The 21477-nt window shown below is 40.4% G+C and overlaps 2 protein-coding genes across 2 annotated transcripts; both read left to right on the forward strand.

The window, feature by feature from the left end:
• The first annotated feature begins 402 nt into the window (after positions 1 to 402).
• On the forward strand, positions 403 to 1416 carry LOC142849068 (olfactory receptor 2B8-like). The gene has a single exon (XM_075971182.1). The coding sequence runs from the start codon at positions 403 to 405 to the stop codon at positions 1414 to 1416; it is 1014 nt and encodes a 337-aa protein (XP_075827297.1).
• Positions 1417 to 15239: 13823 nt separating this feature from the next.
• On the forward strand, positions 15240 to 16217 carry LOC142848296 (putative olfactory receptor 1F12P). Its single transcript, XM_075970110.1, has one exon. It carries the CDS (start codon positions 15276 to 15278, stop codon positions 16215 to 16217), a length of 942 nt encoding a protein of 313 aa, XP_075826225.1. The 5' UTR covers positions 15240 to 15275.
• Positions 16218 to 21477: the final 5260 nt, after the last annotated feature.

The following is a 21477-nucleotide window of genomic DNA, read 5'->3' on the forward strand; positions in this document are numbered from 1 at the left end:
AGGAAAATTTGATTTAATTTCGAGACACTCAAATCGCTTTAAAGTTTATCCAATAACAAAAACACAGGGTCCTCGGCAGTTATGACACCATACTGCAGATTTGGATTCAACCCCCTGCCATTTATTAGGTGACTCCACCCAGAGAAAGAGTTGAGTCTTTTCTCTTGAAGCCTGTTTAAAGCTTAATACGCTCATGTCCTCAAGGAACGTAACAGCGACAGGGCTCTCAAGAAAACACATAGGAAATGCTGGAAATGCTGACGCAGTGGAAAACTGCAACACAGTAGCTGCTTTCCAGCAAAACTGGGACCAGTTTCCCAGTTCAGTTGCATTTACTTAGGAGAAGAAATTGAAACAGCACTCCAGCTAAGCGTTGCTCTTGTTTCCCACAGGTGGGCTGCAATGGACAGAGCTAATGGCAGCCTCTTTTCTGGCTTCATTCTCCTGGGCTTCTCCAACAGGCCTCAGCTGGAAACAGCTCTCTTCGCCGTCATCCTGCTCATCTATTTCTTGAGCTTCCTAGGCAACAGCACCATCATTCTGCTGTCCCTTGTCGACCCTCACCTCCACACCCCCATGTATTTCTTCCTTTCTAATCTCTCCTTCATGGATCTTTGCTTGACTACTTGCACCGTCCCTCAGACACTGTTCAACTTCAAGGGGAAGGACAAGACCATCACTTACGGGGGCTGTGTGACACAACTCTTTATTGCCCTGGGACTTGGGGGAGTGGAATGTGTACTCTTATCGGTGATGGCTTACGATCGCTATGCCGCTGTCTGCCGCCCACTCCACTACATGGTGATCATGCACCCACAGCTTTGCTTACAGCTCGTTATAACTGCCTGGCTCACAGGGTTTGGCAATTCTATGGTACAGACAGCATTGACCATGACTCTGCCCCTCTGTGGCAGAAACCGACTGGACCATTTCTTCTGTGAAGTTCCGGTGATGCTGAAACTGGCCTGCACGAACACCTTCATTAACGAGGCGGAACTCTTCGCTGTCAGTGTCTTCTTCTTGGTGGTACCGCTCTCGCTTATATTAGTGTCCTATGGCCACATTACTCATGCCGTTCTAAAGATAAAGTCAGCCCAGGGGAGGCGGAAGGCCTTTGGAACCTGTGGCTCTCACCTTCTGGTAGTGATTATCTTCTTCGGCACCCTCATCTCCATGTACCTCCAGCCTCCCTCCAGTTACTCACAGGAAGTGAATAAAAGCATTGCACTTTTCTATACTCTGGTAACTCCTTTGTTGAACCCCCTGATTTACACTCTGAGGAACAAGGAAGTCAAAAGTGCGCTAAGGAGAATAATCGGGAGAGGCACAGATTCAAGAAAGAGTTCATGCAAGGCTTGCAGTCCCAAACACTTAAGCTCTGTGAATCTAAATCCTAGTTTTCACTTAAACCCATAATTCATCTGTGTAGCAAGCACTGTATGAGGAACTCAATTGGGTTGATAGATGAATAAATGATAAGCGATAGATGATAGGTAGATAATAAGAGATCAGGTCAAAGATAAGTCTTGTTACCATGGAGTTAGACCTTATAGAGAAAATGTAAGTAGGATAAGATAACATAAATTAGTTGTATCTTAGTGGACTGCCATATGGAGTAAATTATAAGTACATATAATTTCTGTATAGTCACGTACTTTTTTTTTCACTAGTGCCATCTACTGTGTGTAATGGCATATGCTTGTAACCCCAGAACCGGAGAGTCTGAGTCAGGAGAATCATTAAGTTTAAAGCGAGGTTTTGTCTTTCGAGTATCAAGCCCATCAGGGATACATAGTAAGAGTTAGACCCTGTCTTTTAAAACATGCAATCCAGTGGGCAAATCTTGAAGCAAAATTTAGGGTGAAATGCTATAATTTTTAAATTAAACTTTTTACTATTTTAATTGCCATCAATTAACTGTGTAATGTCTTAAAACAATATGTTAATATATGTGTTTGTGTGTCTGTGTATGAATGAATGTTTTCACAAAATTTAATACAAACCCAAAAACATTTTAATTAACCAATGATTTTAAGGTATTTAAACATTTTATGTATATAAATATAGTAGTGTATACTTAAACGTATTTATAAAAATAAAGCAAAAATAAACACAATTAAATTATCTGGAAAACTCAGTGTGCTCATAAACATTTTCTTGAATGTTTCTTACTTTGACAACAGCAAGTTTGAAGATTTGCTATTATGTAAATGAAATGATGGAACCAAGATTTTTTTGTATCATCTAAAATCAATTAGTGAAGTGCTGAGCTCTGTAGTAATTTTGTCTCTGTACTGATAACGTCTAATGACTTCTGATTGTTTTTAGTGTACAGTACGAAAGACTGATTTATTTTAAAGACAATTTATTTGACTTTTCTTTACATCCATAACAACTTGTGTCATTGAAAATATATTGGTTTTATGATACATGAATTTCATACAACAGTTTCTTTTTATTCATGGAGGTATATTGTAAGACCCTCGGTGAATGCAAATCATAGATATTACCAAGTCTGAAGCAATGGCACTGTGTTTTGTCTAAAAAATGTAACACTGATACTTTCAGTGAGGCATCTGATATTTATAGGACTTTAAATTCCAAGCCTCTCACCTCCACTGATTTTTTTTTTCACCTCTGGGATAAAGCTTTTCCATAACAAGACTACTGTCAACTACATTGTCTGATTACGTCAGCACAACACAGAGTTTTTATTTCCTTCTTTGTTTTTGTTGTTGTTGTGGGGGGATTATTTGTTTGTTTCTTTGTTTTTAAAACAGGGTCTCCCTGTGTAGCTCTGACTATCCTGGAACTTGATATATAGACCAGGACAGTTTCAAACCCAGATATTCCACTTGCTCTGACCCCTGAGGGCTAGAATTTAAAGTAACCACCACAACCTGGCCAGAGATTTTATTTCTGAGAGTCTATGCTCTCTGGGATGCTTTCAAACTCACAGAGATTTCACCTACTCTGACCCCTGAGTGCTAGGCTTAAAGGTTGCTACCACAACCTGGCCAGAGATTTTACCTCTGAGAGTCTATGCTCTGCATGTGTGTCCTGGAGGAACTGACATCATCCTACACGCAGCATAGGTACACAATACCAGAGAAACCTGTCCTTCCCTGTCCTTGTGCCTCCTTTACACTTATGAGGTATATTAATCTTCTTTCTCAAAACTGCCCAGCTGTATGATGGCTGAAGATTGGTTGTGGGTGGTGCCCATTTTCAATCCATGTCTTCATCCTCTGAAATGGTCTCTCTGGTAACTTCTGTATTTTTCAGTTCGAACATATTCTTGACTCTGTGTTGTCATCTGTTACTCGTAATGAGTAACTAAGAGCCACTTAGTTTGAGGATTCCTTAGCTGTATCTTTACATTGCCACATGGGAGCATTGCATTGCTGTATGCTGGACACTTCCTCCATCTTGCCTTCTACCCACAAATCTGTTTCTTCTATCTCAACCCAGTACTTATCACACACTCTAGCTGTATTTTGCAGTCTAAGGATTAACCAGAAAACCAGAAAAAAACAAATCTGCTTTCTTCTTCACAGTTTCCCCTGCAGAAGATTTTTTTTAAAGATTTGCTTATTTTTGTGTGCATAGTGTTTTGCTGCATGTATGTCTGTGTGAAGATGCCAGATCCTCCAGAACTGGAATTACAGACAGTTGTGAGATACCATGTGGGTGCTGAGACTTGAACCTGGGTCCTCTAGGAGAGCAGCCAATGCTCTTAACAAATGAGCCATCTTCTGGCTCCAAAGATTGATTTAGCAGTTTCTTTGATGAATCAATTTCCTCTACCAGGTCTTCAACTCCCGAGATACTCTCTTCCATCCCTTGTATTCTGTTGGTGATGCTTGCATCTGTAGTTTCTGTTCACTAACCCAGATTTTTCATTACCAGGATTCCCTTCATTTGTGTTTTCTTTATTGCTTCTATTTCTATTTCCAGGACTTGAACAGTTTTCTTCAACTGATTTTTCTTGGCTTTCTTTTAGGAATTTATTGATTTCTTCAAATTTTTGTTTGTCTTTTCCTCAATTTCTTTAAGGAATTTTTCATATCCTCTTTAAGGAACTCTATCAACTTTATAAAGTCATTTTAAGGTCATTTTCTTGTGCTTCAGCTGTGTTGGATTGTTTAGGTCTTGCTGTTGTAGGATAGCTGAACTCTGGTGGTGCCACACTGCCCTTTCTGTTACTGATTGTGTTTTTATACTGGCATTTGGGCATCTGGATTTGGAATGATTATAGGTCTAGGCATTGATTCTTGCATTTGTCTTTGTTGGATGGGTAGTTGGCTCTTTGGTTTCTCTTTCTTCTCTGATCTTCTGACCTAAATATTCAAAGGTTCTTAGGACTAATGAATCTTCCGGTCCAGTAGTGTGTCCCCTCTGGAATTTAGATCCAGGCTGGTCTCTATTGATAAAGTCTTCTTCTGGAGTTGTAGACCAGCATATGGATAACGGGAGAAGGGATGTAGTCTGGGATCTCTAGATCAGGCCTGGCCTCTGGTGAAACAGAAGTCTGAAGTTCCTAGATCTGACCTGACCTCTGCTAAAGTAGAAGTCTCCTGAAGTTGTAGGCCAGGATATGGAGTGGGGTGTGTGTGTGTGTATATGTGTGTACGCATGTGTATGTGTGTGTGTGTGCAATCTGGGGTTGTTGGTCATGCTTAAAGGGGCTTAGTGGGCAGTGGGTAGTGTCTTGCCTAGAGTCCCTTGTTCCACCATTGCCTCCTATAAGACTCCAGGATCTGTGGGTTGTAGTGTGAGTCCAGAGTAGGGGGTACAGTCTAGGGTTTGGGGGCAGGTTTTAAGGAGAGAATATATTTAATGAAATCATAGAAGAAAAATTTTCCGACCTAAGGAAAGAAATGCCCAGAAAGGTACAAGTTTACAGGGCATCAAATAGATTAGATGAGAAAAAAATCTTCTTGCTACATAATAATCAAAACACTAAACCTACTTCTTAATTTGTCTTTGTTTTCTTCATCTATTGGAGCTTTACAGTTTTACTAGGTATAGTATTCTGGGCTGGTATCTATGGTCTCTTAGATTCTGCAATGATTGTTAATTCCTGATATTTTGTTGCTGGTGTGCGTGTGTGTGTGTGTGTGTGTGTGTGTGTGTGTGTGTGTTTCCCTTCTTCTTCGGGTTTTGCTGTGTGAGATTATCTACTGCCTGTTTTTGTAAGTATAGTTAACTTCCTGGGGTTGGAGTTTTACTTCTAATACCTTCTGTATTCCACGCTATTAACACTATTCTTGGCTGCCCTTCAGAACTTGATGGTAAAACCCTATTTGGTGAAGACATCACGTAGTTGAATCATGGAATATGGAGAAATCAAGCTGGTACTCACCTGGAAGCTTCCTCCTTACTGCCTCACTTCCACAGTGCTGGAAGATGCTATAAACACTAAAAAAGCAAAAAACAAATCATCAGTCTCACCCAGCTGTGAACCGAGAAGACTACAATGACTGACCTGAGAAGATATGTCATTTGTGTAATGGAAGCACAATGGTTATGGGAGTAACCAATCACTTTCTGCTTGGATCTAAGAACTGTTCCACAAACTGGAAGCCATACCTAGCATTGTTAAAAGGACCGTGAATCTGTGACTAAGTATTGGCCATGGACCCTAGGAGAGAATGCAATACTGTTACTTGCTAAAAGGTCATAATATTAAAATAACTCCTATTAACTTATTGATATACTAATAGACCAAAGCATCTCTCAACCGTCATCAGAAAAGCTTATTCTTGCAGTAGATGGCAGTTAACACAGAGATTCTCAACTGTCAACATGCAAAGAATAAGAGACTATGGAGTAGGACTGCAGAGATGGCTCGATGACTAAAAGCATGGGCCGCCTTTCCAGAGAACCTGAGTTCTATTCCCAGCACCCACAAAGCAGTTCACAACTCTCTGTAATTCTAGTTCTAGAGAATCTAATGCCTTCCCCTGGTCTCTGTGGGCACAGCACAAATGGGATGCATAAACATACATGAAGGTAAATCACCATACATGTAAAATAATAAAATTAAAGCTTTAACTATTTTTAAAAGAGAATGTGGACTGCTCAAGCATACATAGAACACACAAATCACACCTTTCTCTTAGGGAGTTGGAGTGAGATGGGGTGAAAAAAGTGTAAGAGCCAGGGGTGTTAGACAACATCGTGGAAATAGCACTTTCCTGGCACAACAAGGCGGTTGTACCCATGAACTCACATGGTTGTGACAAGTGGCACAAGACCTGCACAAACGCAAGGCAGACAGAGTCCCAGCGTAGACCAGGGAAAGTGTGTACCAAGTCCTACTTCCAGCTAAAGAGTTATTAGCATTTGAGAACTGCTATGAGAGGGTCAACTTTCTTTAATGGTGTAAGCCCTGGTAGGCAGACCATAGCAGGGAAGACCCCACTCCCAAGACTAGATGGGAGACACAAAGTGGAATTTATGATGAAAAGAAACTCAATGTTGTGTGAAAAGAGAAAGGAGGGAAAGAGGGTGAGGAATTGCGGGAAGAGTGAGTATGTTCAAAATACACATATGAAATCTTTAAAAAAATTTAATAAAATACTGTTTTTACAAGTTACTACATCATTCTCCCTTTCCCAAGTTCAGAAATCCACTACTGTTTAGTACAGTAAGCTCATACAAATCCCTCCATTACTAAATGACGGCGTTCCAACATTACTCTATCTGCACAGTCCCTTTGTGTGATCCATTCCTCACCAAGAGCTACACAGGACAGCATAGCGGATCTCCTATGAGCATCGTGTCTTCAAAGATTGGAGAGAGTCCTTCTGCTTGCAACCAGAGTAGCAGCTCTCACTGGAGTCTGTCAAGTTTCAAAACCTGACATTCCTTGCAATGTTTGTCAGGAATTGGAAAGGCTGGAGCCTTCTTCCTTCTTTTCCCTCTGTTGTAACAGTCTTGCTTCGCTTTCCTCTAGAACATGTTCTCCCAGGAGATCTACAGCAGACTTAGGAGCCTTGCTGCTTAAACTCACAGAGACTCAAGCAAACCGTGATTGGCTAGGAGATCAGCATGACGGTATAGAATAAGGACCACTGCCCCTCCCTTCTCCTTCTCCCTGCACATTGGAGTACAAGTGGGGAAAGTGGGAGAAAGGCCAGGAATCGTGTGAGTTCCTGTGAGCCCATCACTTTGATTACCAGCAGACAACTCCCTTCTCCATTGCAGCTGCACTCACTAAAACATTGAACTGAACCTCCTGTCTCTACCTCCTGCTATGAGCTGCTATGCCTGCCTTGCTCCTGGCCTTTCTTTTGGCCTTTGCTGCTGTCAGTAGTCTTTTGTATTCATTGGAGGATAGGCACAACATTCTAATTTTTCTATTCTCATGTGACATTGTGCCCACCTACCTAGTTCTGTGTCTTTATAGGAAGAGCCCAAGCCCTTGCTCAGATTCCTACCCTGGCCAGACAGGCTGCAGGAAAAACCCAGCAGGGTGTACATTCCTGACTCAGCCGGATTTATATAGCAGGACGTGTGGTGCCCCAACTCTGCCCTAGTTGTTGAGGGTCAACTATAAAATATCCTCCATATGGTAAGGAACCAATCAGAAGTTAGCTGCTGGGCTCTGGATGTGCCTTACTGACAAGGGACAAATGCAGTAACCCTAATAATGACTCCCAGACGGCCTCCAAATGTAGCAACCTTTCCACAGTTGCAGCTGACCAGTCGACTTCGGACAGGTACAGCTAGTCCAGAAGTACACCAATCCTGAGACTGTCAATAGTGTATGCAGTTGCAGACCTCCAGGTTCCCCCTTGCCCAGCCCCAATACATGGTCTGTTCTCCCGTTGCCAGGGGTCTCTCCTATGCTGCCCGCTATGTCAAATGGACAGGAGGCCCTGGTTCAAACTCAGAAATTAAAGACTTTGTTTTTGCATCGGATCTGATCTCTTGGTGGGTTTTAGAGATCCAGATTCTGGGGCACAACATATACTCTTGAAAAAGCAATCACACTGAATACAGGACCTTTTAAATCAAATATGCACCCAATTGCTTACATCTGCAAAGATCTAGTCTCCAAACAAAGCTACATTTATGGGTACAATATCTTTTTGGATAAAATCATTCAAACCATAACAGGAGGCTTTGCTACTGGCCTCTCCATTTCTTTTTTATGAAAGGAAGGCATCTCATCTTCATTATTCAGAAGCATTTGAGAAAGGTTTTGTTGATGATCTCCATTAATTATTTTCTGTTTTCAGTTTCATTTATTTCTACTCTAAATTATTTTTGCTGTGGTTTCATTTTGTTTGTTTGTTATCTTTGTTTGTTTTACTTTTTGTACCGACTTTGGATTTCAGTTGTTCTTCATTTTCTAGTCTCCTGTAGTAAAACTTTGCACTATTGATTCTAGGTCTTTTATCTTTTCTAATGATGCATCCCATGCCATAATTTTCCCTGCATGCACTGCTTTCATGCAGAAACTTTGAGAAATTATCTCTTCACTTAGCTCAATTATATTTCAACTCTCCACATTTCTTTAGCATGGGTGTATTGGGAAGCACCGTTGAGAGCTAGAGAGATCACTCGGCAGTTATGAGCTTTGGCTGCTCCTCGAGAGTAACAGTATTCAGTCCCCAGCATCCATACCAAGCAGCTCTCACAACTGTAACTACAGCTCCAGTTTAATATGCTACCATGTGGGGCTCTTTCGGTTATCTTTCTCTTAGTAGCTTCTAGCCTACACTTGTTTGCCTGTGATGGCAGAGTTCACATTATACTACTTCTATTTCTTTAATTTATGAAGATATGTTTATGGATGAGAATATGAATTATCTCCATGCTTACCCTATGAACTTGAACAAAATGCATGCTCTCACAGTCTATCAGGGACCAACCTCAACAAAAACACCTCTTGCCAGGATAGGGGAGTAGGGATTTAGAAATATAGTGAAGACTACAAAAATGTGAAAATAATAAGACAGAAAAATGGGATAGTATCAGGAGGAAGTTCCAGTGAATACTGAAATCCACCCATGTTTAATTTCCAATTGCTTAAAATACACCTGACCACAAAAGATAGGAGTAAGATTTTTTAAAAAAAAAACTGCATTAACATGATACAAGGAAATGAACAACCAATTGAAGGTCGTGGTCTACGTCCATAGTGTCCATAGTTAAACATTCTGTTGGTAGTACAAAACAAGTCACACTCACGCCGTAGACCAAAACATCCTGTAGGTAAACTGCTCCCTGGGAGGACATTGTTATCTCCTTAAGGGAAGTGGAACTTAGTTGGATCCTTAGACTTTTGTTTGACGTAGAAACGTGTCTACTTCTCTATTTCTGAAATACAAGGTCTGGCTATTAGCCACACCTGTTGACAATAACCTTGAGAGAACACAACTCTCAGTCGTGAATCTAGGTGGGAGCTTCGTTTGAGGTAGAAACACAATAACCTTTGAGGAATAGAGGTAAGTTCCAACTCTCTGACCTTTGGTCAACGTGGAAACTGGCTCACCTTTTTGGGCCCCCACAACATTCTTCAGTAAAGTAGTCTATAGCAATCAGTGTGGTACAGTTAATTGATAGTGTTGTTGAATTCAGCTATGTCCTAACTAATAGTCTGCCTTCTAGAGCTGTCTTCCATGACATCGACATTGTAATTAATCTTGTTTGTCATCTTGACCATATCAAGAAACACTTAGAAAATGGGTAAAGTAAACTTCAGGGTGTGACTATGAGGACGCTTTCAGAGAAGATTGACGTAGTCAGTCAGTAAAGAGCCATTCTGCTGTGGGCAGCTCTATCCAGTAGGCTAGGGGCCTGGGTGGATCACAGAAACAGAAGGGAAGACGTCACACTCAAGCACACTTGGCCCTTCAGCTGCTACTTTTGTGACCTGCAGCCATAGACTCCATGGATGTCCGATTCCAGCATCTTCAGCCTCTGAATGCAGACTTGCACTAGCAAATCTCCACGGTACTTCCAGATCTTCCTTTTCAAGTTAGGATTGCGTCATGAGTCCCCCTGGGTCTCTACCTATTCTCACCCCTCCCTTTCAGGTAGTCATTGTGGGACTTGCCAGTCTCTAATCTTATGAATCAATCTAATAAATCCTCTTTCATAATTACATATATTCTGTTGGCTCTACTCATCCAAAAGACCTTTATACGGATGGATATTCATCAGTGATAAAGAGACTCTGAATTATCTTATTATAATAGTGGATTCACTGACTTCTTACGGTTTGAACTATGTTTGTTTTGTGTATTATAAAACTTTGCTTTTAGGTGTGTGCATGCCAAGGATTGTTAGGGGTTCTTGGGTATTTAACCCTTGTATCATTTGACCACATCCTTCATTATCAATGGAAACTTTTATGCTATGTCTCCTCTCTCTGAAATTAATATAGTCATGAAAGCTAGATGTTTCGATGTATATATTCATAATCATTGTGGGATATTTACAGATAATAGATAGTTGGGCCTAAGCTTTGGATACACCTGAGCATCATCTGTTGTTCTTTTTTAAAAATGCTCCAAGATCCTTGCGGCAGTAGGCAGCAGAAATGCTGTAGGTCCCAAATGGTGGTAGCGGGCCATGTGGTGGCAGGCAGCGGGCCCTGGGAGCAGCCAGTCCCAGGCAGAGACAGCTGCTGGTCCCAGAGCAGTGGTGGCGGCCATGTGGCAGCAGGCAGTGGGCCCCAGGCAGAGACGGCTGCTGGTCCCCGGCAATGGCTGGTTCCAGGCAGGGAGACACATGGCAGGCCGGCAGAAGACAGAAACATGGATAGACACGACATGCAGGGTGAGGTTTAATGTTTATTCAGGGGGTTATGGAGGAGGAAGGGTGAAGGGGGGGACAAAGAGGGAGGGAGGGAGAGAGAGAGAGAGAGAGAGAGAGAGAGAGAGAGAGAGAGAGAGAGAGAGAAGAGGAGAGGAGAAAGAGACAGAGAAACAGAGAAGGGGGGAAGCAGAGAAGTGGAGAGAGAGGCAGAAGCAAAGCTGCCTCTCCGAGAGGAAGATGGAAAAGAGAGTGAGCTCAGGCGAGAAGCTGAAGATCAGCCTGCCTCAGCGGATGGGGAGGGGAATGGGTGTGGCTTGTCTCTTAAAGGGACCAAAACCATAACATCATCTATATTTCCAGTAGGATATTTATATTATTGGAGTTTATTTATATCATTAGTATATCATTAGTGATAACACAATTGGGTGAATATCCACTATATTTGGTAATGTTTTATCTTCACTGCCCTGGTCCTTTGTTATTATATTTGTTTTCTACTGTCATTTTGCTTTCTATTTTTAATTGAACATTTTATATATCATGATGCTTTTTCTGAATTACAATAATAATTTTATGGTTGAAATATTTCATAATTTTGGGCAGATGCCCTAAAGTTTGCATTATTCATCTACATGTAATTTAAATATGTTTTCAAAGTACTACTTCACAGTTATATAATATAACTATAATATTTCTAATTCCTCCTTCCTGTTCCTTGTATCAGTGCTACAATTCATTCCACATATACATGAGCATATATAATATGTATACTATGTATATGTATAAGACATGGTATGTTTATATAAAGAATGCATTGTTGCTGGGCATGTTGCTCTGTTGATAAAGTATGTGCCTAGCATGCATGAAGCAATGCATAAACTAGGGAAGCGAGCACAAAACCTTAATTCCATTACTCAAAAAGCAGAAACAAGAGGATTAGGAATTCAAAGTCATCCCCAGTTGTGTAGTGAGTACAGGGCCAGCCTGGGCTGCATGATATCTTATCTTTTTAAAATGCAATGTTGATTCCCAAGGTTTAAATAAATATTCCCCAATGACCTGTGCACTAAAAGCTTAGCCACTAGCTATGATGCTAATGATACTAATGGGAGGTGTTAGAACTTTTAAAGACAAAGCCTACTGGGAGAAATTTAGGTAACTGAGGAACTTCTTTGCAGGGATCTCTCTCTCTCTCTCTCCTCCCTCTCATCACATGAAGATGCCCAAGCTATTCTACTAGAAGATGAGGGGCAATATCAAGCAGACATGAGCCAGTCACCCCAAGCTGACCCTGTACCTAAGTCATGCAAATATGTGATTCAAAAATAAAAAAAAGAACTACTCAGCTTGATATAGCTCAAATTTCTGACATACCTAATCGCACAATATATAAATGATTAGTAATAAGCCATTTAATTTTGCAGAAATTAGGCCGGGCGGTGGTGGCGCACGCCTTTAATCCCAGCACTCGGGAGGCAGAGGCAGGTGGATCTCTGTGAGTTCGTGGCCAGCCTGGTCTACAAGAGCTAGTGCCAGGACAGGCTCCAAAGCCACAGAGAAACCCTGTCTCGAAAAACCAAAAAAAATAATAATAATAATAATAATTTTGCAGAAATTTGTTAGACAGGAAGTCACTTGTTGACACCTAGGGCTATGCATCATAGGAATAGCAGCAGTAGGGAGAAGCTACACAAACCCTTTCTCATGTGTATACAGCATCCTGGAACAGAACATTTCCAAATCCCTTGAGTAGCTTTAGTAAAACCTATTCACTGAGCCTTTAAAGGCTCATTTTACTGTTACATTACTGCCAGTGATGGGGAATAGGATCTATGATAAAATGTATCAGTCCCGGCGACACACTCATTGTCATGTCTCCTTTGTCACAAAATGGGTCCTTGAATGTTAGGCACCACTGAAAGATCAGGCATTTGTAGGCTGGAGGGAGATATTCAATCAAGGAACATAGAACCTACATTTAGGTCAACCCTACTAAGGAAGAAATTCCTCAAACAGTTGTCATGTATGTTGTTTGTGTCCTGGGAGTGGGAAGGGAGACAAGCTACAACCCTCTTGGAAGCATACAAACAATCTCTAGATGTTTTCTCTGAGTCTCCCTGGGGAGTCATCTTCCATGGTATTGTCCCGACAGTTACAACTGGGAAAGCCACAAAGGAGATGAAGTCATTATTGCTGGAGTTTGGGGATTTTTGTCGAGATTGGAGCCCCCACAGGGCTCAAAGAAGCGGTGAGCTTTAATGTGGGGAAGCCCTCTGGTCACTGTCATTTTCACTACACCATTTGTTTTTTGCTTAAAAACTGCCCCTTCCTTGACTGTGTGCATTCGAAGAAAGGACAAAGTCTCACATTTTGTATTTTTCATTACTTCCAAGTAAGACTTGCAGGTTAGTTCACTGAAGGAAATCATATGTGCACCTGGTAAGTGAGTGTTGGAAATGAGCATGTGAAGTGAACAGGGGAAGTGAGTGGATCTGAAAAGTCAGAGAGAAAATATGTCATTTCATAGACAAACAAGACAAGTTCAGACTAGCTCAGGCCTTGACTAACCTTTAGTATGTAACTAAAAATATCAGAAGTTTTAGTTAGTTTGTTTGTTTTCATTTGATCCTGTTTCTCAGTTCTTGGATTTTCCTAGATAAGATCTTGAAAAGTGAAATTATGATTTCACAGGAAAATAGATGAGCTGGTGATAACCGTGTTAAACAAATTAAGCCAGACTCAGAAATACAAGTAAACACTGCAGTTTTTCTCCCAAGTAGAAATTGGACTATGAGGGAAGAGGGGTGTTTAAAGGGAGGGGGAGAAGAAAAAGTAATGTCATGAAAGCAGAGGGGACATTATTTGTGAGACCAGCAAGAAAGGGAGATGAGGAACCGAGCAAAGCAAGATGAGGAGGTGAATAAGAACAAAGTATAATGATATATGTATGAAGTGTCACAGAGAAATCCTTTATATAGTAACCAAAAATTTAATTTTAAAAAGCAGACTAGTTTTAGAAAATAATGGACAAATCTTTGTTTCAGTTTGAAGGATAATTCTCCAGGAGGAAAGGAAGCGATACTCACAGCGGGAAGATTACAGGAAGGAAGGCTGATCCGAATCTGATTTCAGCAATCCAGGCCAGAGACAGTGAGTCTAATTGGACATGCAGCCACAGGTGTTTGAGGCCCATGGGCGATGGGGCCCACAGGTGACTGGTACCCAGAGATGATGGAGTCTGATTTCAACACTGACTAAACAAGCCCACTTTCTAGCATTTTTCCTGCTCTTACAAAGTCATCTGTTCTGATAGTATTTCATCTCCGCTATACAAATGTCTCCTTAATACAATTGTCTTTGGTGAAAAGCTCTGGTATTACCATGTGATTTTCTACAACTCCAAGAAATGCAGTAACTGAAGTAGTACTATGAAGATACTTGGTGTACATGAACTTATAGCTAAGATATCATAAAACATTTAAAGAATATCTTTACACCCATGTTCACCATTAGCTTTATCTATGCCTACTGTACAGCCACATGTGTTACATAACCTTTAGACTTCTTTGAATTTTTTATGTTTGTGGTTCAAGCAAATTGTCTTTGGAGGCTTAGCTTTGCACATTTATTGAGAAAATAAATTTATTTTTACTTTGACTTTTAAAGATATAGGCTGCTTTAAACCTCATCTTATATATTCTAAATGAAAGGTATCTGGCTGTTTTTCATGGCGGTGGACAAATATCTTGGGAAGAGAATCTCATTCAAATATCAGTGTTGGACAAAGAGCCATTAATCATGTCAGACTTGTGATGTATTTCAACACAGCAGATAGTCGGGCAGCCACACACAGTCCTGAATATATAAAAGGAGTTTAGGGGAAGAAATGGTTGTAAAACATAAAAAGAGCACTATATAAAATAATAGAAATGGGTTAATTTAAGATATAAGTGTTAGCCAGAAATACGTTTAAACTATTAGCCAAACAATATTGCAAATAATATAGTTTTTGTGTGTTTATTATGGGACCGGGAGGGACAGAAACCTCTACCAACAGGGCGCAATTTAATAATTGCAGGGAGAGGGGAAGAGAAGCAAGACAGGGTAATGCAGTGAGTAAAAGCAAACAAGGTATGAACAGAAAGTCATAATGAATCATCTTACTTTATGCAATTAATACACACTAGTGGAAAAATGAGCAGTAAAAGAATCTCTGCCTACTGAACAGAGAGAGATGAAGGCCGCATAGAGCTCTCTGATTATGTGAGCTTAAAACAAAAGAAGATAGGCATGAAGATAACAGACGAGATGGAGAGGCACAGTTGGGGTTCACTGAAGTTTGGCAGAGAACATCAGAGAAGAGACAGGGTGGCCTAAAAGATCATTTGGTAAATGAGACTAAGACCAGGTAGATATTTACAGAAAAAATACCAAGAGGAGACGTGTTTTACCAAACAAAACTTTATTTCTCTCTACAGCTCTCCATACAAGTTCATCCAATGGAAACGGAAAACCAAACCAGCATCTCTGAATTTCTCCTCTTGGGCTTCTCAAGTTGGCCAGGGCATCCAGGGCTCCTCTTTGCACTATTCCTGTGTCTCTATTTAACAGGACTATTTGGAAACCTACTCATCTTGCTAGCCATTGGCTCAAACAATCATCTACACACACCCATGTATTTTTTTCTTGCCAATTTGTCCTTGGTAGACCTCTGCCTTCCTTCAGCTACAGTGCCCAAGATGCTACTGAATATCCAAACCCAGTCTCAATCCATCTCCTACCCTGGATGCCTGGCTCAAATGTATTTCTGTATGATGTTTGCTAACATGGACAATTTCCTTCTCACTGTGATGGCCTATGACCGTTATGTGGCCATCTGCCATCCTTTACACTATTCCATCATTATGACCCCACGCCTCTGCACCTCCCTGGTGGCTCTGTCTTGGGTCATTGCCACTTTGAATCCTCTCTTGCATACCCTCATGATGGCCCGACTGCATTTCTGCTCTGAAAACATAATCCACCATTTCTTCTGTGACATCAACTCTCTCCTCCCTCTCTCCTGTTCTGACACCAGTCTCAATCAACTCATGGTTCTGTTTGTGGTGGGACTGATCTTTGTGGTACCATCAGTGTGTATCTTAGCATCCTACGGTCGCATTGTCTCGGCTGTGATGAAAATTACTTCCATTCAAGGAAAACTCAAGGCATTCTCAACTTGTGGATCTCACCTTGCCTTGGTTATTCTTTTTTATGGTGCCATCGCAGGAATCTATATGAGCCCTTCATCCAACCATTCAACTGAAAAAGACTCAGCTGCATCAGTAATTTTCATGGTTGTAGCCCCTGTATTGAATCCCTTCATTTACAGCTTAAGGAACAATGAGCTAAAGGGGACTTTTAGAAAGATTCTTGGAGGGAGCAAGAGGCTTTCCCGGTGACTTACACTGCTCTGAGATGAGTTCACCAGGAAAGCCTGATGATATCATTATTTTTATTGTCAGTTTAAAAGCTATCATTAAATACCTCGTGAAGTTTGTCATCAACCTCAATTTGCACACATTCTAAAGCTGATATAACCACAGTTTTTATCCATTGGAGCACCATGCTATTTTATTGCTGTAGATAAATGCATAGATCTTAAATCCCTGAAAAATCACAATAAAATATGAAATCAACATTTGAATGTATCATTAAGACAGCCCAAATTGCCAGGTGTAGTGGTGCACACCCGTAATCCCAGAACTCAGGTGACAGAAGCAGAAGGATTGTTAGGAATTTGAAGCCAGCCTGGTCTATATATCAAGTTCTAGGCCAGGCTGTATAATGAGATATTGTCTCAAAAAAAAGGAAGGAAGGAAGGAAGGAAGGAAGGAAGGAAGGAAGGAAGGAAGGAAGGAAGGAAGGAAGGAGAAAAAAGAAAGAAAGACAATTAACAGTCCAAATTAATAGGGGTCTATGCCACAGAGAATACAGAATGACGCATTTCTCCAGGACTGAATGCCTCTTATAACTGACAGAAGTGACAAAAGTAACCATATTGTCACGCATAAAAAATTAACAAATAAAGACACTATTATGAAAGGCTCATATTGGAATGGCAATATGAGGTCAATGGGTGAAGAGATGGGTGAGGCCAAAGAAATCAGGTGAAGATGCAAGAGACAGCACTTAATCTGAATCATGAAGAAGGCAAGAGGGAATTATATTATACGTATTATACATTGGCAGAAAATATTCAAAATCTGTGAAACCAACAAAATTAGCGTCTATAATGTATATTCATGGTAGCAAACTTTACATAGAAATGATGAGAATAGTCTAAGCATATAGGCAAGATGTGTACGTAGGAGCATGGCATTTAAAAGTAAAGATGCTGAATAAATCAACCTGTATGGAGTGTAAGTCCACCTAAGATATTGGTGAAAATGGTTACTGGATAGTCATTAGGGTGCTTAATAGTTACATTTTGGGATGATGTTGCACACATTTTTTATAACTGTTTCATTCTCTTGTGTAAAAATACAAGATTTTTGCCAGGGTCTCACCTGCCCCTGCACTTAGGAGGCAGAGGCAGGAGGATATCTGTGAGTTCGAGACCACTCTGGTATATATATGTACATACACATATATTGACTCATGTCTGTAATGTCATTACTAGAGAGGGTGAGGCAGGAGCATCAGGAGTTTAAGGCAGACCTGGGCTACAGAGTGAGACCCTATGTCAAATAAATAAATGAAATAGATATTGATACAACTCATTGTGAAGAGTTCAAAGAAATAGAAAAAATGAACAAAAGATATGAACAGTTATACCACGGTAAAGAAAATATAAAGGAAGAAAAAATATTTTGCGACAGACTCTAACTCTGTAACCCTGGCTGACCTGGAACTCTCTATGCAGACCATGCGACTTCAAACTCACAGAGGTCTACCTACTTCTATCTCCTGAGTGCTGAGATTAAAGACATGCACACCACAGCCCACTATCAAGAAATATTTTTAAATATCTAGTTCCATTAGTAATCACAATAATGTATCATACCTATTTTATTGGAAAAATTAATAAATCTTTCAAACCAATCATTGAAGAAATATTCATAAATAGTATTGCTTAAACCTGAGGCGACAAATTAGAGCAAAATTCTGTAAGAGACAAGGTTGGACCAAGCGTTGGTAGCACATGCCCTTAATCCCAGCACTCAGGAGGCAGATGCAGGTGGACCTTGAAATTAGAGAAGCTATAATAATCCAAACAGAGACCATCACAAGATTAGGCCCAATAATACTCCCTTATGGAAGGAAGGCAGTAATAAAAGAATGTCCACTACACACACACATTATAAATTCCATAAAACTAGGCACACATTGTTCTGCTCAAATCTAGTTCTCCTTTTCAGGATAGTGTCTGGCATAGAAGACATTGAAGAATAATTGCAGCGACATTAGAAAGGGGAAGACAAAATTAGGACTTTTTTTTTAACTATTGTACTGTCAAAGAAAAAATATTTAACACTGAGTTGACAAGAACATTGCCAGTGGATTTTGTGATGAGTGACTTGCACTAATAAAAGTACAAATGGGTGAGCATGGTAAACCCAACCTGAAATTGTAGCATACCAGTAGATAAGGCAAGGAGACTATAAGTTGTGAACCCGTGTGGGCAACACCAAAAATGACACTGTCTCAAAAAACAAAATTCTCACTAGAGTACAAGTGACTCTATTCAAGCTCCAGCATTATAATTCCAAAGACTTATGAGCATGCAGAAGTCAGAATTCAAAGTCAAACAGCTAATGAGTCCCAGACATTTCTGGCAGCATTTGCCTGTGTTGTCACACACGATTTCACTGCAGATGTGCTTCTGAACACACAACATGAGCACTTCATACCGTGCATGCCATCAAGTCATACAATGACAACAAACACTACCTAAAATGCCTAAGCTCAAAAATAAGACTATTATATCTTATAGAACTCAGAATGTCTACTATACATACAAAAGTTTCTACTTTTACAGAAATGTAATTTAATTATGAAAAACAAAATACTTTTTCACATTTTCCTACCATTGTTTCTCAGCATGTATCCAATTACAGACACTATTATATCTTTGGTTGTATCATGTCAGAATGTTTGATTTTTAAAATTTCTGTTTGAGTTGCTGAGTTGAGTTTCATTTAAAAAAAAAAAAAGAAAGAAAATTGTTGTGTGGATCAGGAATGGTGAAGCACACCTGCAATCCCAGCACTTGGTGGGCAGAGACAGGATATCAAGAGTTCAAGGTCATCCCTAATACACACTTTGAAGTCAACCTGAATTATAATGAAACTGTGTCAAAAAGAAAAACAAATTCATTAAATAAATTTTGACTTCTGATAAAGACAGAATTCCCAATAATTCCTGAAATAGCCCCAGCCATACTCACCGTATTTTGTGCTATATGCTTTTGCAAAGTGGCATTCTCAGTATTATAAATTATAAAATCAAAATAATGATCAATTCTGAAAAACATTAGAGACACTCTATGTCTTTATCTTTTCTTCTACAGTTTGCTTCGTTATCCTTTGATCTTTCTGTCCCCCGTTATTCTCTGTCCGGAGGTCTCTCTATCTTAGCATCTGGCCTGGCTGTCCCTCCATATTCTTGGCATTTCTCTCCATTTCCCACAGTGTAGCATTGCTAGATAATCCCTTGATCCACATTTTTGCTTTTTCCTCTCAACAAATTCTCAAATTTTCCTGCTGCTATTTCCCTTTCAAGTTTCTTGGTATTTCTTTTCTATATTGAGACAGAATGCTAGGATATTATCCAAACCAAAATAGTACCAAATATGTAACAGTATATATTACTTTTTATTATATTATATTTATACATTTTTCCATTAACTTTTATTTCTCAGACCTAGAAGAGGCTCTGTTTATGTACTCTTTGTTACTGGTGATAAAACCAGGACTTAGAATGAACAGTCATCCCAGAAGGAAGATATACCCACAGATATAGAATTCCTTGGGGTTATCAACAGACTTAGCAACGATCTCTCAGTGCTCTGAATCCAAAGATGCTTTTGAAAGTGGAAGGTGATGAAAATGGTGACAGAGGGAAAGAAGACAATGCAAATGCAGAGGATGTGATAAAACTTAGCTCAGAGGAGAACTCACACTGGGGAGAAGTCCTATAAGTCTAATAAATATGAAGAAACCTTCAACTCTCACGTCTTGTTGGACATTATGGAGTACATGGAGTGAATCGCTATAAATGTAGAGAGAGGGGGAAAGATCTCAGTGAACCCAAAGGTATTATTCAATATCAAATAATCCACACAGCTGAAAACCCTGTGGGCACAGTGAGTGTGGAAGACCTATGCGTAAGTTCAGCTCTTGATAGACATCAGAGAATTCATATAGTAAAGAAACTCTACTAAAAAGGTAAAAGTACCAAAAGTTTCTTAATGCTCAGACCTAATTAGTGGTCAGAATCTCCCTTAGAGTCAGTCCGCGGGTGTTCTTAATGTGGGCAAAATTTTTCATCATTTTAAAAACTCTAACCAAAGAATATGGGCAAAATTGTCCCTCGTTTCTAATTTAGTTCAGTTTTGAAAGAAGAATTAGCTGTTATCAAAGACGGCTTTAAACTGGTGTGTTGGCTTATGTTTATAATCCCAACACTTAGGAAGGTAAGGCAGGAGATTTGTCCCAAAATTGAGGCCAACTAGGACTACAAGGAGACTCTGTCTTTAAAAAGACAAGCCTTTTCACTGTGCACTTGTGACCCAAGCTTGAGGATTCCTGGTTGAACAGGACTTCGACCATCTGATCTAGGTTTTCACTTGACCGTTCAATATCTGACGCTAGGTAAAATGTTCAAAATTCCTCGGACTGGCTCCCCCCCCCCCATAAGAATTGCCGGGCGGTGGTGGCACACGCCTTTAATCCCAGCACTCGGGAGGCAGAGGCAGGCGGATCTCTGTGAGTTCGAGACCAGCCTGGTCTACAGAGCTAGTTCCAGGACAGGCTCCAAAGCCACAGAGAAACCCTATCTCGAAAAACCAAAAAAAAAAAAAAAGAATTGCGACCCATCAGCTCTCTTTTGACAACTTAAAATGGATAAAAAGTCATCTTCGAAATTAAAAAGTAAAGCGGTGTGCTCACTGTTTCCCACCATTACTAATAGCCTGCATATCCTCTTTAGAGCTTAAGAGATGGGTTGTGGTTATTTTGTGGAACTTTTGTTGCTTCCGGTGATAAAGCATCAAGTGTTGGGAGGCTGACCACACATCCCAGTCAAAGAAAAAGCCGTGGTTAGTTGGAACAGAATAATGTAAGATGTGCTACTCTTCCCAGGTACTGTAAAGGGTTAAATTCCTCAATCTGAAGTGTATGTTGGAAATTTGGAGTAATTCATGAAGTACAGGTTATCTAAGAGGAATAAAGAGAAATTCTTTAGGCATATTAAGCTCCCTCATGAGCCCAGCTGAGATCTGCGATTGGCCACCTAACCCTCAGCCTTGCCAACTGAAGCCCAAAGCTGGCCAGGCAAAAAGCTTGGGTGACATAAAGGTATGGCATTCCTAAGGATGTCCACAATCCTCAGCAGCAGCATAGTCATCCACCTGGCGCCGCTGACAGCCAGAAGGCTCGGCGCTCTGTCCCTACGCGGGACGACCATAGAGCTGTCAGACCTCCGGGCTTCCTAGAGAGC

The sequence above is a fragment of the Microtus pennsylvanicus genome, chromosome 4 (assembly GCF_037038515.1).
Source record: "Microtus pennsylvanicus isolate mMicPen1 chromosome 4, mMicPen1.hap1, whole genome shotgun sequence".
NCBI classification, from domain to species: domain Eukaryota; kingdom Metazoa; phylum Chordata; class Mammalia; order Rodentia; family Cricetidae; genus Microtus; species Microtus pennsylvanicus.